The 18,917-nt window shown below is 34.6% G+C and overlaps 2 protein-coding genes across 8 annotated transcripts in view; one reads left to right on the forward strand and one right to left on the reverse strand.

The window, feature by feature from the left end:
* Positions 1-18,917, reverse strand: part of slif (cationic amino acid transporter slimfast) — a 638,367-nt gene that overhangs the window by 195,422 nt on the left and 424,028 nt on the right. For all 4 annotated transcript variants that reach the window (XM_081740112.1, XM_081740111.1, XM_081740110.1 and 1 more), the window contains 3 exons: positions 16,503-16,658; positions 12,400-12,524; positions 8,118-8,215 (listed from right to left, as the gene is read on the reverse strand). In XM_081740112.1, the coding sequence (XP_081596238.1) occupies positions 8,118-8,215; positions 12,400-12,524; positions 16,503-16,658 (379 nt within the window). The remainder of the gene's footprint in view (positions 1-8,117; positions 8,216-12,399; positions 12,525-16,502; positions 16,659-18,917) is intronic.
* Positions 1-18,917, forward strand: part of LOC145671225 (uncharacterized) — a 315,575-nt gene that overhangs the window by 22,744 nt on the left and 273,914 nt on the right. The gene's annotated exons all lie outside the window — the stretch shown is intronic.

Here is an 18,917-nt window from a genome sequence, read left to right on the forward strand (position 1 = left end):
GCGTGTATTCCTTCGAGAGGCGGGAGGCCAGAAATGAAAAAAAAAAAAAAAAATGTATGCCACTTGAAGAAGAAAATTTTCATTCCTAGCATGGATAACTCCCCCCTTCCCCGCTCTAGAATTTTCTCGTCTCTTCTTGATAATAGAAACGGGGAATAACTTTGTAGACGAAAGCACTACAAATGTTGTTAGGGAGATTGGTTTACATTCCGTTATAGTATATACTATATATAGATAGATAGATAACCTGTTCGTGTGTCCGCACATCTACAAGATGAAAACATCTCAAAGAAGACCTGATGGATCAACACCAATTTTTTTATAACCAAAGGGTCATAGGTTAGAAATCTAGTTTGGTTACAGAGACAATATTCAGACGGGTAGTAATAGAAATAAACTACCGGTTTTAACGTTGATCACTATAGGGCAAAAACCATAACATATGTGTAAGAAAAAGCGGTTTTCTGCAATCGATTAAGCATCCCAAGAGCACAATTCATCTATATCCTTTACTCTCTTCTAAAACCGAAAGCAGAAATCCACTACAACTTTCGGTTTCTGTAGGATCTACACAGACTAAAAATGATAAGAGATAGAGAGATATTTTTTTAATTTAATTTTTTTTTAATTTTAATTTTTTTATCGATTTGCTGTTTGAAGAATAGGAAATAGCTTTTGCTTTAACCTCCTTTCAAACAGGAATTTCAGAAATAAACCACTTTCAGGTTTAGCATTGTTCTCCAGAGAATTAAAAACAATCGTAATAAATAGCGGAAAGTTGTTTTGTATGCCACAAATTGGACCACTTCCAACTATAACGTAAAAATGGCAATAGATAGCAAAAATGTGTTTTCTGCACTGAGATAAAGGTCCCAGGAATATATTCAGTCTTCACTCTTCTCTCTTTACTACAACCGGAAGTGATAGATATCTTCTTACACTTCCAGTTTCAATATTAATTGACAAAATATTACGCACACAAACCACTTCTTTAAGTGATGTACACGTGTCACTACATATAGATCGAAGAAGTGTGTGTGTGTGTTTGCCTATCAAACTCAGTACGACCATACATTATAAAGTAGTAGTGACACGTGCACACCACACAGTGTTGCCATATATAAAATATGTGAGGCTGAGCGTATAAGGTTGAATCCGTCCTTCCTGGGGAATATACTCGCGTATGATTCTTCCTCATTTTAAAGTACCCAGATGTTATGTCAAACAGTTGAACTTACACCGAGTTCTCCATTTTTCAATCGTTCTTTTTTTTAAAGTTTCAGTTTCACAGTCATTGCTGCTGCTCTAGTTCAGTTTAAATCAGTAGTTCATGAACTTTGTGTTAATATTCCCTGGTGCTACTTGACAAGTTTCAATAGACAACAGATTATTTAATGATGTAATCAGTGGCGTGCGGTGACTTTTCTCATACGGAATAGGTCCGAAGAGAATGTGCGCTGTACAGTGGAGTTTCTGAGTGGTATTGTGAACACCAAACACAATTTATATGATTCTGTAAACGCTTCTTCTACTAAGCCTGTTTCTTTCAAGAAATGGATAATTTCATTCACAGTTTTGTTTGAAAAATCTGAGAGTCTGTACACTGATATTAATTCACTCCGAAAATTGTTAAAATTAAAAACTCCCGTAACTTGATTTATGGGTCAAAAACAAGCGATCAGGAAATCGAGATTTGAAGCACTGAAATTTCTTTGAATATAACAGCTCAAGAAATTACAACTGGGTGAGATCTTGAAATCTCACTTCCATTTTTCCAATCATGGTATCAATAATGTCATGGTACAGACGCACATTTTTAATTTCTTGGATCTGTTGAGTCATCTACGTCTTTTATTAGAAGGTTCCCGTTGTCATCTAATTCTACTTTTCTATAAGTCTCTTCAAAATAGTTTCTTGCACTCCTAAGATGAGATATCGTCTCTTCTACTTCTTCGATGAAATATTTCATATCCAATGTTCTACTTTAAAGAATGTTGAATAGTATGTCCGTGCGCATAAAAATATAACTAAAAACTTTTAGTAGAAATGCAAAATCGAAATCCTTCAATGATAACACGCAGCCTTTTGCAGTCATGAAAGCTTCGGTGTCACAATTATCTGAATCTTCTGCAATATCCTCAAAACACCGTAAGAGCTATATTTGATTTTCGTTCACTCCATTCACAATTCTGGAATTGTAATTCCATCTTATATTGGCAACCGTTGGAAATTCCTTAGTTACTTCTGATTCAGCAAGCTTGTTACAGCATTTAGATGAATATGAAAAATTTAGAATGCACTTATTGTTCGAAAAATATTTTACATTCCTTGATGTGATTAACAGATTGTGGAACAATGAGATTGAGTCTGTGAGCATAGCAGTGTTGAGAAAAGGTGTCCCAGTGCACTCTCCACAAAGATTGTAAACCGTTCAAATGTCCAGAAAACGTGGCAGCTTCATTACAGCCTAGTGCTACAGCCTTTTGCTTACAATTAAAGTGAGAGAGAACTTGGAAAACATTCCCACTTAGTCGTGATTACACTTATTTGTTTTGCAGATTTTAAAGCAGTCACAATCTTACATGAATACTGCAGTCATTCACGTACCGAATACGATTGAAAGTTGAGAGAGCTTTGCAATGTCCGTAGTTTTGTTCAACATTATTGTTGTAAAAAGTGTATTGTTTATTTCTGACTTAATTTTATCCAGAATTACGTCGCCAACACATTTAATAATATAATTCTGAATCCTGTTTGATCCCCTTTAAACACTTCAGTGCTGTGAAGATGACAAGTCAATTTAGTGTCGTACTTAGAATGTAACTGAATTACTTCAATATACTTACCCTAATTGACAGACTCTTCCTGTTCGTTATGTCCTCTAAATGATAGCTTTTCTTGAGCCATAAGACAAGAAACATAAATCAATCGTTTCATTAGTTCTCGGTTTGAATCAACTTCTGCATTATGTTTTAAAACATCTAACCTTTGTTCACCCAATTGAAGATCAATTCTGGCTCTCCCGAAAGTTTTCAATTTAGTTATTGTGGACTCGTGTAAATAACACTTTTCGTGGCGCAACTTGGCTTCGCGAAAATTGTTCATGTCACAAAAGCCATTATTATTCCATACGTTCTTTTCTCTGTGGAACAGAATATAAGGCCAGCAATATTGTTTGTTTCTTGACTCACATGCAATTAACTATTTTGAAGAAGCAAAATAATTCATTTTGATATTATGTATATAATCTTTCATTTTTGTCTGAATGGAAATGCTTGGAGTTGGTCTACCATTGGTTATAATTTGTTGCTTTTCTTGAAACCTGAGAAATCCAAATGATACCATGAATTTGGTCCAGAGTATAACACCGAAACGGCCGATTCCCACCCCTACTGTCCCCTGTACCAATTGAAGTAATACTACTGCTTGCGCCATCGCCTTCCTCCAAGGGACTCTATTTCTCAGACGAGTCCCCTTCCATACTTCACTCTTCAAGCCACTTTCAAAATATATTGATAATCTAAAAGTTCACACTTCTCTAGATCTCTTCTAGTGTCAAGATTAATACTGTAAGTTTAATTGCGTTAAAACTATTAACTGCAAAAAGCAAACGAGCATTAAATTCGCTTACGACAGAACGCCCAAGCTTAGAGCCTAAACAACATGATATACGGACTAGCTGGCTGGACACTGTTCCTTACCCCGAGAAAAGCAGATTAAAACCCGAGCGTTTCCAATCTTTACTTAGCTGTCGCACCCAGCACACGGGCGCGGACTAAACTTGTGTGAGAACAATTGAAACGGATATTTTACGAAAATAGAGAAATATAAACTATGTTTTCGTTTTCTTTGGTACTATTTATATTTATCACAAAATAATTTAAAATGCCAGGGGACTAGCCTAGTCCCCTTAACGGCACGGCGTTGGATGTAATTACAAACTTAAAATTAATATTTTAGACACAAAGAATTCGGTAATGGTAACTAGTGTTCACTTATTTTTAAAATTTAAATCAAATCAAACCAACGTATACCATACCATACACTAGGCAGAGCTATGATCTAATTTCCGCACAGTGGTAAAATCAGTCCATTTGCCAAGAACGCCGGTATTCTTGATACAAGGAACCTGCAGAAACATGTAATATATTAAAAAGAACGTACTTGATTTGTAGGTCACTATCAAATTAAATGGTTTGCGGTCGTTGACGGATCTCCTTTTGAAGAGCTAGCGTCAAATATTGAATTAGTTTCATGTATGGATAGTATTTTAAAGGTCCTGAAAGGTGTGACTAGGCAGTGCCGTCCTGTGGGTAAACTATGAGGGCATTTGCCGCAGACACAGCGCTATATGGGTTCGATGCTATTGAAAGAATGTGTTTAAAAAAAGTAACAATAACGTAGCCTATAGGTAAGTACGTTATAGACTTTATGAGTACATTTCGTGTAATACTAAAAGTGCCTTAAATATTATGGTTCATAATCTCTAAATATTTTCATTTCCAAAAATGGTGAGAAAGAGTATAAAGATAGCCTTGACGCATATCTAATTTACATTTTAATACTGTAGACGTTTGTTAGAAAACTCATGTGTTCTAGACAATAATTTGTACATTATTGAACTTTAAATCTGGTTATCCTATATTGAATAACACTGCGTGTAAGAATGTTTCTGCAAATGACTTCACCTATAACGTATTATGTTACGTTAAGACTAGAGCAATTGGTCCAATCAGGGTCGTACAGAATGCTACAGCTTTGGTTATTGATCTCATGTGTCTCATATCGTAATATTATACAACAGTAGCTTATCGCATTTTCCTCACCATTTCTATTACAGTTGCATCTGAGGAACGCAATTTTCACAGCTAATAATAATAATAATAATAATAATAATAATAATAATAATAATAATAATAATAATAATAATAATAATAATAATAATAATAATAATAATAATAATAATAATAATAATAATAATGATTCAAAATGAAATAAAGAAATCCACAAATATGATTTGGTGTATACGATTTACTTATAACGAAGCAGACTACGACAAGAAGTTCCTTTCTTTAAGATTAGGTCCTCGTGGGTCAAATAAACAGTACATTCAGATTATAAAGGCATTAACAGTGATAATTGAAATAAATAATCGATTTTTCAGAAATTCGCTATAACTGTGAAACTAAAGGTTTTCAAGTCCTATCAGTACTATTAACTAGCAATTTAAATTATTGAATCTATTCTTTACGTGTTGAATACATACAAAAGATTTTTCTGTATTTCAGTTTTTGATCCAAGAGTACCAGAACTTAAACCGGAAGTTGTATAGATTTCTAAAGCGTCCAGTTTATTTATTTTTTAAAAATATAAATATAAGGGCAGAAATAGAATCTATTCCTACGATACTGAGTCTATATATCCATTTTGCTTTAATTCGAATTGATCGATGGAATGTAGAAGGTAGTGAATGCTATTGAACATATGCCAAATCCTACCTGTATTGTAATATTATGGAGTGGATTATTATTACAAATTACTTTTATTATCCCTTTGCATTAAGTATTTTGCGAAATGTCACTGCAATTAATAGGATGATTCAAACTAGCACTAGAAGTTTATTCATTATGCGTACAAAATTCCCACCTACACCATTGGACCTACAATTTACTTTTGCCAAGGTTCTCTAGATAAGCATGAGCAAGGAACAGCTGGCGAAAAACTGAGCTGTTATTGAGTACTTCTACAATACGACACCCAAAAATCCATCTTGATGCTTGTCAATCGTAAGGAATTGTGCCACTTCTAATGCTACTGTAAAAATTTAAGTTGCAGATTTTGAACTTTGCTTTGGTGCATCTTTAACAATAATGATCAAGAAAATATTGATGCTACCCATGAAATGTTATTGCAGAATCGAAGACCTTTCGCACTTAATATAGGAGGTTGGTTACAACACCCTTTGAAGTATTGAATACAAATGTGTGGCACTGGATGAGAAATATATCGGCGAGACAAGTTATCAAATGTCTGAATGCTGAACAAAGTTGGCAGCGTCTTTCAGTGTTCTTTCCAGGTATATCCCCCCTGTCCACTCGGAGTTGAAATAATGCCCATAAGATATATCAAATAGTGTCGAAGTGCGGCCTCAAGTCATTTTGGTTGACAGATTTTTTTTATATAGAAAAATGTAAGCGAGCTCGCTTGTTGTGAGCTCATCATTTATCTCTATAAAAAGGATACAAACAGGTTTTGGTCAAATTCGTAATTCAGGATTTGACTTACACCCACCATTTTGAACCTGAGACCAAACCGGTTTAAAAGCAGTAGAAAACACACTTCATATCCATTTTCAAAATACTAAGTGAGATTATTCGGGGTAAGGTGACGTCACGTGTTTTATGGAAAAGTAGGCATTCTTATGATATAGTCTCTAGCAAACGGTATTACGTAACTGGAGCATACTATTGAAAATAGCGATGGCCAAAATCTTCCGGAATCTGAAATTTCACTTTCTGAATTTCGGAAAAACTTCAGAATTCAGACAAAACGTTCCAAATGCAGAAGAAAAACTCCAAAATGCAGAAGAAGAACAACTCCAAAATGCAGAAGAACAACAACTCCAAAATGCAGAAGAACAACAACTCCAAAATGCAGAAGAACAACAACTCCAAAATGCAGAAGAACAACAACTCCAAAATGCAGAAGAACAACAACTCCAAAATGCAGAAGAACAACAACTCCAAAATGCAGAAGAACAACAACTCCAAAATGCAGAAGAACAACTCCAAAATGCAGAAGAACAACTCCAAATGCAGAAGAAGGAGGAAACACGCTCGAATATACAGAGGAGGATTTATGCGTGCGTATCTTATTATTTTTAAACAGGTTCGAAAGTTGTCAATCAGCCCCGTGTAATACATATACTATAAAACTGTATGGCACGAATAACCGAAAAGTTACAAAGTATATATAAATAAAATCACGCAGTGGAATTTGAACCAGGTTCAAAAGTATTGAATCCCTACAAAAAGAAACTATATGGAAGCTATTCCCTAGTTTTTTGCTCGATGGAAGGTTTAACTGTCCTATTAGACAGCGCCTAGCGCCAGATGCATCATTTCTTAACATTACCATACCCATTCTCAACAGAATTAATCATAACATTCCCGTCATCTACTGCAGTTCTGAAGGTAGAGGTAATGCTAAAGCAATGAGACAAAGTCAACAGCCGGAATTCATCCATCGCTATGTTGCAGAGTTTCGCTTAACCCATGACCATCAGTAACATAGTGCTGTCTTGACTCCCAAGTACAGCTTGGTTTGGCTGTGGCGTTATAAATGCAAGCGTTAGAAAGGAGTTTCTATTAATGCCTTTGTATATTACTGCTATAATTCTACTTCTTTGTGGATAATGAATGAGCACGTGACCATGTGACTTATATTAAAATTCATGTCTCTCTGCCATAAAATTTTGTGAAGGGTTCTAGGTAAAAACTGATTGAGCTTTGTTTTTTTTTCCTTTGTTTACGAATACAAGTTCTAGTTAAATATTACTGTAATATCGTAAATTCTATTTAAATATTTTTGTTTCAGAGTCTTGTGGTGGCTTCATAAAGAATTTTACACAACATTTGAAAGATTTCAACAACTACTTTAGTTTATTCTTAAAAAATTCGTTGTATGAAAACCACGGGGCAGGAGGATACGAACATCTATATAGAACTTAGAGCAGCATGTAAAGATTTTTTTCTGAAACATAAAGCTTTAAAAAATGATTAGTTACACATTCACCAGCTTAGGACTTGAAAGAGATGCCTTCTTCGACCTTTGTTTGTTTGTTTATATATTTTCCTACTTTGGTTTAACTTTGGTGTAAGAATTTAAGTGAATTAGTTTTCCTTAGCACTACGCATGAGTTCACCCTTACAGCGACTCAAAGTCCACATCTAATATATTCAAATGATTCAGGTTATAATTTTGTTTAATTTACTACTGTTATTTAATACTTGTTTATTATTTATCACATTAACAATAACAAACAGAAGTTAATTAACTCGTATTCTCTTCCCTTGAAATAATATTTTACAATTATGAAAAATATAAAAATACCCTACCTAGTACACAAAGCAAATATTGCTCCTATGGAGACAATCCATTTTATGACATCCCAGTGGACAGACTCGAATGCGTGAGGAATTGGAGCGTCGGCATTCTGTAGAATAAAAACATACATACACGTTTACAAAAATACAGATAATCAACCGTAAAAAGACATTAGAAATCAATTTACGTGAAATAGTCTGACCTCTTCGTTAACTTGTCTACTAAAGAAGAAAATATATATTTTAGCTCAAGAGAAGGTTACTTTATTGTAAAGTACATAACACATTCCGTTTATAAGGAGCAAACAAATATATATACGAAAAAGTTTACTTAAAAATAAGTAGAAAACATACTAAGACTATTCATGGCTTTGGATTAATTGTTTTAACAAAAGAGACACTGACCAAAGCTTAAAACTTTATTTTAAATTATAATTTGTAACTGTTTCGGATATCTAGCATATCCTTCTTCAGACACGATCGAAATTAATGAAAATACAGACATATATATAAATGTTGTTATAACAACATTTATATATATGTCTGTATTTTCATTAATTTCGATCGTGTCTGAAGAAGGATATGCTAGATATCCGAAACAGTTACAAATTATAATTTAAAATAAAGTTTTAAGCTTTGGTCAGTGTCTCTTTTGTTAAGAAAACATACGTTGACAATTACATATTTTTTCTTAACTTACTCTTTAAAAATCATTCTTCTTAGTAAAACACTATATAAGTCGTCGTGGATTATTTTTTTAAAAATAAATATTTCTGGAAAGTAAACTATTATCATTAACATATAGAACAAACTACGTGGATGTTGAGAATACTGTGTAATTGTACTGAATTTCTAAAGATGCAGCTAAAATATATTGAAAAAAAATGAACAACCCACGTAGATTCCACTTTTCTTTTTTCTTTTAAGATAAGAGCCACGGTACTAAACTTTTTCGCTCCAATTCCTTAAACTAAACCATGTTGCACTCCAGTTATTAATGATATGTTTTCTTGCGAAATACAAGCAAAACTGTAAGGCGTTTTCGGAAAACTTCATCCCAAAAGTAAAATTTTTCTGGAAATAATATTATATATACCCAAAGTAATGGTAGATTTTTATTTAATTTTTGCCGTGCTAGCACTATTGCTCAATATATTTTTCCTTTATAATTCTCACAAGTGAATAATTATCTGAAGGTCCAAAACTGAATATCGCATGTGTTTCAGCTTGTTCAGACTGAGGCTGATAGGTTTCAGTACAGACGAAACGCAAAGGGCAGGTACATTCATAGTGCAGAAAGTAATGCAAGTCGCACTTTTCATACAGTGGTCTGTAATGTGCGGGCTAGAAAAACAGTAGTGTTGTGCGAAGTCTAGTCCTATATAAACTTCATGTTCCGATGTAAACTTCAATTATTTTAGCATGTAACTTCCTCCACCTTGCCTCTGGAATTATTATTTAAATAATTAATATTTTTCTGATCAGAGTTTGCATTTCTTCATTAAAAATAAAGTATTTCTTAACAGTTTCCATAGCGTAACGTTATCTTCCTCAGACTTTAATATGTATGTTCATATTAATGTAGATAGAGACATGATGATCCTCGGGCTATATTTTACCTTGTACAAATCATCGGTTAAATCTAGACTTTCCGCTGCCGAATCATCACAAACTGCTTAGGAACCATGAAAGACGTTTGCGATTTGTTTCTAAATAACAATATTTCTGGAATTACGCTGAATCAATACGTATAAGAATAGTTACCAGAAAGCAAGAAAACTAGATTAGGCGAGTTGTGTAACACAAAACTTGTTGAGCGTCATAGTTTTCGTTGAACTATTTGAGTCTATTGTTGCAAGTTTGGAATCTATTGCGGGTAGTAAGAAAATAATATCCCACATTGCTCAGCAATTGCTGTCAGCTATGGAGAAAAGATCTTTCTTCATCTCTCTGTTAACATGCGAAAAGTTGATAGTTTAATAGTTCGATTTTCAACTTACCTACAAAATCCCAAACGTGATGTAAGTACAGCAATGAAATATACAGAAGATCTAAAACAACTGCAAATTTTAAGAACTGAAAACGTGGATGACATACATTCAGCGACATCTTCTAACAAGCATACTAGATCTTGAAAAATATTTTCGACAGCGAAATAAAAATTCCATGTGTGACAAGAAACCAAACAAAAGAAGAGAAAACCCATGAGAAACGCCGGCCAGTACTTTAAAACGGCTATTTTCATTCCTTGTATCGATGACCTAATTTCGAACCTAACATTGTGTTTTAAACAGAATAAGGATACACTGGCTTCTTTTTAGATTTTACTGCCCCAAAATGTAAAGTCAACTGTAGTTCATACTATAAACATAGTAAGCATCTACTTACATCAAAATATGAGGTTAACGCAAACAATGACAGACTACACGCTGTGATGCCCATAGGGAAAAACTTAAAAAAACGTCATTTCTCCAGGATGCTGTTTTAGCATTAGTTTCATGATCTGTTGATTTATATCGAATGATCCACAAGCTTCTGAAAGTATTGGCCACCCTACCCCTCCTCACAGCGATTAAATTTAACACTTTAGTGTCAGTGTGTCTGTATGAAAGAAAAAAGTAACAGCATTTTGTTTTCAAAAATGTGTAAAGGTGTATGGTTGAAATTATCTTGGAAGACTTCATGGTAAGAAAGATAAGTTGCATACCTATTCTTTTATTTGATTATTTGTTTCACTTTTTCATTCAATTTATGGCGGGCCATTTTCTTCTTGAAATAAGCTACTTAGTATATACATACATGTATTTACGTTCAATATATTTCATACTCTCTGGGATGCTTCCACTCTAACTCCCTGAACACATACACCATTTATATATACACTATATAGTTTTTTCTCGTATATATATATATATATATATATATATATATATATATATATATATATATATATATATATATATATATATATAGAGAGAGAGAGAGAGAGAGAGAGAGAGAGAGAGAGAGAGAAAGATAGATAAATAGATAGATATACGAGAAAACACACACAGTGGACTCTCTTTAATTCGAAGTCCAAGGGGACACGAAAAAACTTCGAATTATCCAACAACATTCAATTTCACATAACAACAAACAAACTAAAGTACTGTGCTATCAAAAACATATTCATATGGTGTGGAGTCTTGTTAATTCGAAATATTGGATAATTCGAACAGAAGTCCATTTCCCTTGAAAACTGTATTGAAAACAATAGTAAAAAGTCGTGGATAAATCGAACTTTTGAACCTAGGTTTTGGACAATTAGAAGTAAATACAGTTGAAAATTTTAATGTTGGACAGATGTAAACAGAAAAATAGTGTTTTAACATGTTTTCAGTTATCCAGGTGCTGCCATAGGGAAGAGTAATACAAACAATAAATAGAAAATCTATGTAATGATAAAGGTGAGTTGGGGAAGAAGTAAAGATAGAGAACGTGTATATATTCAGCGAGCTATGTTACAAGTGCTATTCCAAATCTCCTATGAACGAATTACTAACTGAAAGATAACCAATGAAAGACATCTAAAAATGTAGTATTTATAATTATGTTGAAAGAGGAAACGAAATGCTTTATATCATACCGATGATCTACGCACAGATTATCAAGGATTAAAAGACAAGGTTATTTTAAAAATCCATAAGAAATTATGTATATAAAATATTGGATTCTAAAACAGCGCTAAGAGGAAATAGATATAAATCACATTGAGAGAACCAAATATTGTCGACTTAATTGCGGTGGTCCAAGCCTCTGAAAACAATGGAAATCATATTGTGTAATGTTATAATCAGCTGCTTCACCATTTGATGAGTGATCAGAAGCTTGGACAAGTATATTTTCACACTGCTCGACCATAGTGAGTCAGTCACTTTCATTTTTCTGTTTTATTTTTCCTCCTTTTGTTTTAGATCTCCGTGACCAAGGCTTCAGGAGAGATCCGGAAGCTTGGAAATGCTAGTTTTCAGGGATTACAGTTACTTGTAACTAAGATTATTGTAAATATATTTCCTGTTAAGTAATTTGCTCAACTTTGATTGACAAAAGAAAGTTGAGGGGAGCGAACAGATATCTAAAGATGACTATTTAAAGCTAGAATGTCGAATTGTAATAGATACTTAAAAACAATAACATGAAAACAACACTTGCAACATTTAGGTTGAGATTGTTATACTTTTGGCGAGATGGTACAGTATGTAATTGGAATGTATCCTATTTAAATATGAAACAAAGATTTGAAACATAGACTTACCTGTAGATAATATGGTACCATCATAGTTAAAACTGTTGAAATTCCAAAATAAGCCAAAAATATTATCAGTAATGATATAACAATGGCTAAAGGAATAGATTTCTGAGGATTTTTTGCTTCTTCGCCTGAAAATCGGAAGTATTAAAAAATACATTTAAGTATAGGTATACAAATTAATATCTTTTAAAGTTTATGTTAGTAGCAATGTATGACATTGAGTGCATTAAGGGGAAACTAATGTTATAGATAGCTGAGGTTCTCTAATTTTGATAACGTATCCAACTTTTTATTAACATAATAATTCATTTCAGAACTTAGGATTAAATCTCTTCTCAAGCTTACTACAGTTGTCGCGTTAAAACTATTACTGCTATAATAATAATAATAATAATAATAATAATATTAATATTAATATTAATATTATTATTATTATTATTATTATTATTATTATTATTATTATTAGCAACACAATTAGACTTCGAATTTTTCTTTCATAAAACTAGGTGTTCGTTATAGTTTTGAGCTCCTGAACTTACGTTAGAGATTTTGTCCGAAAGTATAGATCTCGTAAAGTGTGATTTAAAAGCACGAATCTCTACAAAAATAACGATGTTCTAAACATGAAGATTTAACCCTAAGTTCTGAAGTTAATTAACTAGGGTGGAAACTTAAATTACCTTTGTATATCCCTGAACTGTAACAATAGCTAGAGCTCCGATTTTTTGCAAAGGGTTTGGACAAATTGATGAAACGGTGAGACAAATGCCTGAATATATATAATACATGGTTGGTGGTGGATTTATATAATATACTGTAGAGGTGTGCCTGATGTTCATGTCATTGCCCGACGCGAATGACGTTTTATTCTGGTATCATTTGCGATGCTGCCATGAACATCAGGCATGTACTGAGAAGGACTGCGGTTGTGTTTTCTTTTCTGATGAGCAGATTCAGTCTATATTGTGATTTTAAACGTACTATTATCTTACGTTAAGATGGGAACACACAATGGACTCAGGAACCAGTAGCGTACGCAGGAATTTATTTCTGGAGGGGTCCAAGCTCAACATGAGGGTATTTTATATTAAAATTCCCAAAATCGCCCCTAAAATTAGGCTAAATTTACATCCCCAGGACACACCCTCTGCGTACGCCCCTGTCAGGAACGTTGTCGAACATGATCAGTTTGGTAGTTTGGTGTTCTTGTGTTGGAAGGTATAATGTTGCATGGGGATATCAAATTTCTGAACACGATATACTCATTGGTCATTGTTGTTGTAATACTGGGCTCCTTGTTCACGTGCAACTTTTCAAAGGTGCAGTCGATCCGAATTGCTTCTTTATGAATGGTAATGCGCGACCGCATCGAACAGCGCAAGTGGCAGAGCTCTTGAAACGAGAGGACATTTGGCGAATAGACTGGCCTGCCAGTTACACAGACTTCCTTCCCATTGAGTACGTTTGATATTCTATGAGAGAACGTTTTACAGCACGTCCAGATGCATCAAAAGCCATCCATCAGCTATCAACAGTGCTAGTGGAGAAATTGAACACCATACCACAACTAATCACAAAGTTTGTGGGCAGCGTCTGAGCATATTGCAGAGCATGCATCACTATGATATCACACACCCTTTTACAGACCATTTCACTCCTTCTGTAATGTCATGAGATGGGTTAGGCAGGTGAGGAGTGATGACATGTCTATCCTAATTCTCAAGACGGCCCTGGCGTCGAAATCTGGAAACAATGCAGTTAAGATGCAGTCATCATGGAGAGAAAAGCTACACAGGTCAAAATCTGCTTCACAGGGACAGCGGAAACCAAAGATGCACGAGCGACCATGTTGGTCGTGAGACTTAAAGTGTCCACAGAACAATATGTTCACGAGAGACGAGATGAGATGCCATATTTTTTCCACCGAACCATGCTGGTTGAGAGATTTAAAAAATGCCGTGCTGGCATATATACCTATTAAAGGTACAACGTGGTTATATGTTTTCTACCGATGCCATTCTGACGGAGAGTAGAATTATATGTGCTGATGAAAATAACCCTCAGCCTGTATAACATGTCGCAAGTTCATGACGACATATGACAGATCACCAAAGAGAAACTCACTTTACATCCTCCTACATTACGATATGCACTCTGAAGGGTTTCTAAGTTATTTTTATAAAGGAAAGCAACCACTGACAGCCATATTGCCACGTGGTGTCACTTTCCAATATACGTATCTACTCACATAATTCAAATGACTGCCTGAACTGGTCAACAGAAAATATATCATGTACCATGTTGCCAACGGCAGGTCGCATATATCTTAAACGACTCGTTAGAAATTCAAAGTACTAGGCCGTGAAGTTTTAATGCATGCACTATATAGCTCGGGCCTGGCATTTTCAGACTATTATTTGTTTCAATCTCTGCACAACTCTTTGAATGGTATTAAGTTAGTTATATAAAAAAAAAAAAAAATAGAAAAAGGCCTGTGAGAACCACGTGCCCCAATTTTTTGACCAGAAAGCAACCCATTCTAGTGCGACGGGGTTATGGTGTTGCTGAAAATATGGCAGAAGGTCATCGAACAAAATGGCGCATATGTACTTCCATAATGCTTTCAAATCACAATAAATGTATTCTTAATTTTGATATTCAAAGGCTCAATACTTCGCAGAAAACTTTCTATATCTATTTATTTATACCATATATCCTTCTTTGTCTCTGCCTTTTCTCATGTTTATACCTAGGTATAGGGTCAGTGACCTAATTTAAGTTTTTTCCTCCACTTCTTATTGCACTGGAGGCTTCTATTTCCTATCCTCTCTCCCTCAAATCATCACGTATCTTTTTCCTCTATTTCATCTTGAATCTTTATTTCTTTCCTCTTCCTGTTACTGGCATCTTTCCCATTTCTTTTGCAACATACTATTCGTTTCTTCGTTTTACGTGTCCAAGCCATCTTAGACTATAGTCTTAATTTTTTTTTCTTACTCAGAGGTCCCACCTTAACAGTGCCTCTTATGTTATCATATCTTATTCTGTCCTTCCTTGTCACACCAGATATCTTCTTTGCCACTTCCATCGTGTTTTTTTAAGGCCCTTGTGGCTGTTCAGACATCACTGTCGGTCTTACTACTATTTTACATTTATACGATCTTTTTAACCTTCAACTTTCTTGTCACTAGCACCCGGCACATCCTTCTCAAGTTTAGGCAACCAGATTTTATTCTGTGTTGAGTATCTCTCTCTAATCCTCCATCTTCGTCGAGGTACGATCCAAGATACTTAAATTTCGAAGTAGGCAGTAGTCTCTCTCCTTGTAGCCGTAAGAAGCTCCCGTCATCCCAGTTGAGTGACATACATTCTGTCTTCATTCTACTTATCCTTGTACCTCTCGCTTCCAAAACTCTTTTGCAATCCTCCAGTTTTTCTTTGCCTTATCTTATGGATGTTTCACCTATAACGACATCATCTGCCAACAGCATACTCCATGGTGCTCTACTTTTAACTTGCCTCACCAACACATTCATTATCAAATTGAACAAATACGGGCAGAGACCTGGCCCCTGATCTAAACTAACTTCCCCAGATCTTCTCTCATACCCATACTACTTTTCACTTGAGTCTCTGCTCCATCATGCGTGTCCTTTACCAACCGTAAACATTTCTCATAAACCTCCTCCTTTCTCATACATCGTCACAGTTCTTGTCTGAGCTCTGTCATACCCGCTTGCATTTTCCTGTACAATAATAGGAATAAACAAGTTACTGTCGAGTTAGTGACACCGTATTACGCAGGATTGACGATAATGCTTGTGGTTAGCTGTAGATATACTATGTCTCATGATTGATGGATTTATGTATATTTACGGTTATCTGGATTCATGATCTGCGATTTTGTTGCGCAATAACTTTGTTATTTATAATCACCAGTAGTTGCATCTTTGCCAAACATGTCACCCTCAAGGAATTGGACTAAATGCTCTTTTTAAATTTTTAAAACTCATTTTAATTGGGAAACATAGTACATCGAAAACCTTAATTATATTTTCAGTATACTTTATTTTGAAAGAATGTATACCTTGTATACTTTGAGTTACCTGTGGTTGCAACACAATCAAAGCCAACGAAACCGTAGAAGCATTTAGCTGCTCCTGCCATTAGCCCACTAACACCAAAAGGAAGAAAACCACCTACTCCAGCAGCAGAATATTTTGCAGCTTCTTCCTGACTTATTTTCCAGTTCGCCGGATCAGCTACAACATTTAATAGGCTTAATAAGTGACAAAAACTACGCAATATGTATTATGTATCAGTTTAGAATTACATCTGAAAATATACAACTGAACTGATTATATATGATTTCCCATTCATGACAAAGACTACAAAGTAACAAGAAGATAAAAAGGGCTATCTATATATTCTAAAATCTTAAATTTAGTTGATCGGAAGTAACTTACTTGTATTGTAAATATTCCTAATGATACGACTGCCACTCTAGTAAAGACAAAACAAAAACAAAAAAAGACATTTCCATATTTTCTATGAATGTTTCTGTGTATTTATCCTATATGTGTTCTATCAGAGAGCTTACAATTTTAATATTATGTTTTAATTTTCAGTAATATATTAACGAATGATAGGGGAACTGTACGGAATTAAGAAGCAAATACTTTTACTTCTTAAATCAGTTACACTTCTCAAAATACGATAATTTCTTAAAAAAGCATTATGTGTCAAAATATAATTATGAAATAGCAGGCATAATATGCTCTTCAGATTGTATTGGACTATCAGGAATGGTCTAATGAATAGTTTCATTCTATCTCTGTCATCTGTCCGTTACGTATTCATGGTGAAAAAAAAAAAAAAACACACACACACAGGAAATTTCTAAATTATCGGGGCTTTAAAACTTATCATTTCTGTATTGAGTATGAAAGATACACTTAAAGGAATGGTATCTATTATTATTATTATCATTAAACTTTGAAGGGTTTCGTAATTCCGTCGTAGCACGGGCTAGTTGAAAAGCTGGTGACAATTCCTGTACAAAAATCCTTCTACGTCATGGAATTCGCAGGATATAACTCAGCAAATTGGGGTGCAAGGTGCATTTCGACGGGAATGTGTTCCCCACTAGATGACAACATCGGAAGATGGAACAAACATTCTAAGAATACGGAATACTTATGAAAGAAAAAAGCACGTACAACAGATGAGTAAGTAGTAGTAGTCAGAGCAGGTTTCGATAGGAGTTCCAGGAAATCTAAGGCGGGTAGGTCAAGAACCAGCAGTGCCGACCACGTCTTTGAATGTGTTAGGAAGGAAACTGCAACTGAGACCATACAGTCTCCAACTGTTACAGGCTCTAAAATTTGAAGATAATGTGATCCGTTTCAACTTCTGTAATCAAATGCTGAACATAAAAGACTACTTTCTTAGTCGTTTGATCATCACTATTCTACAAGGGTTTGATTACTGTGATAAAAGTAAGTGATCCTGTACGAAATTACCGCTCTAAATCCGAATCTGACAAAAATTGCGATGTTTCCAGTAAATAGTTTTCCAGTAATTTGACTGTACAGGTGGCCCTGAATTCACGTTACCGCCTATGAAGTAGTAAATATTTACCCATGTTTCTTGTTGTTTTTCCTATGCCTGAATATCACCAATGACGTTCCGCACTCACTCTCTCTCATATATATATATATATATAAATGTGTGTGTGTCGGCTTCGGGACTGCGCGAGTTGGAAAACATTTTAAAACGAATATATATAAAACGAATAAAGAGGTTTAAATTTTCAAAAACAATTGAACGCAGAGGGCGCTGCTGGAAAAGTTACACACGAGGTTAGAACTCCAGCGATACACTTCACGTTAAACAGTGTTGAAATACAGGCCTCCGAAATTCATGCTCCCAACTCCAACACTACGTGCGTTGGTAAAAAACCTTTTTCAATGACAAAGCCTTTTTTTCTTTTTTGCGTTTAATTTTCTTACCCCGTCTTTATGCACAATCATCTGAACACCCTCTGTATACAATGTAGTAGTTCATAAAATACTGTGTTTTTAGTAGATAGTAATTTGAATATAAGCTTTCTATTCCTGACTCTTGCAGGTAGTCGTGCAATGTTGGTACTCCTGTTCCGATAGTATTTTGTTTTAGTATCCAGACCTTGGTATTGCTGTTAGGAGAGTGTTTTGTTGAATTAGCGTTGCTGGTGAGTGTGTAAATGTTTTGTTTATGCTGATTTTAGTGTTTTTCAAATACATTAAGGAACTAAGACAGTAAAAGTATTTTGTAGTGCTCTATAAAATGCCTCGCCGTCGCAGCTGTCGGTAGAGTCCAGACAACTTCTTATTACATTTGTGAGGAGTTCACTTTTGCTCGAAATAGGAAGAAAATCTCGCTTATCATAAAGAAAGCTTACAAATATTACTTTGGAGTAGGAATTAGAGACCAGGATAAAAAGCAGTAGGCCCCGCATGTGTGTTGTGCAAATTATTATT

This window comes from Thermobia domestica, chromosome 15 (genome assembly GCF_964235325.1).
Source record: "Thermobia domestica chromosome 15, izTheDome1.hap1.1, whole genome shotgun sequence".
Taxonomy (NCBI): domain Eukaryota; kingdom Metazoa; phylum Arthropoda; class Insecta; order Zygentoma; family Lepismatidae; genus Thermobia; species Thermobia domestica.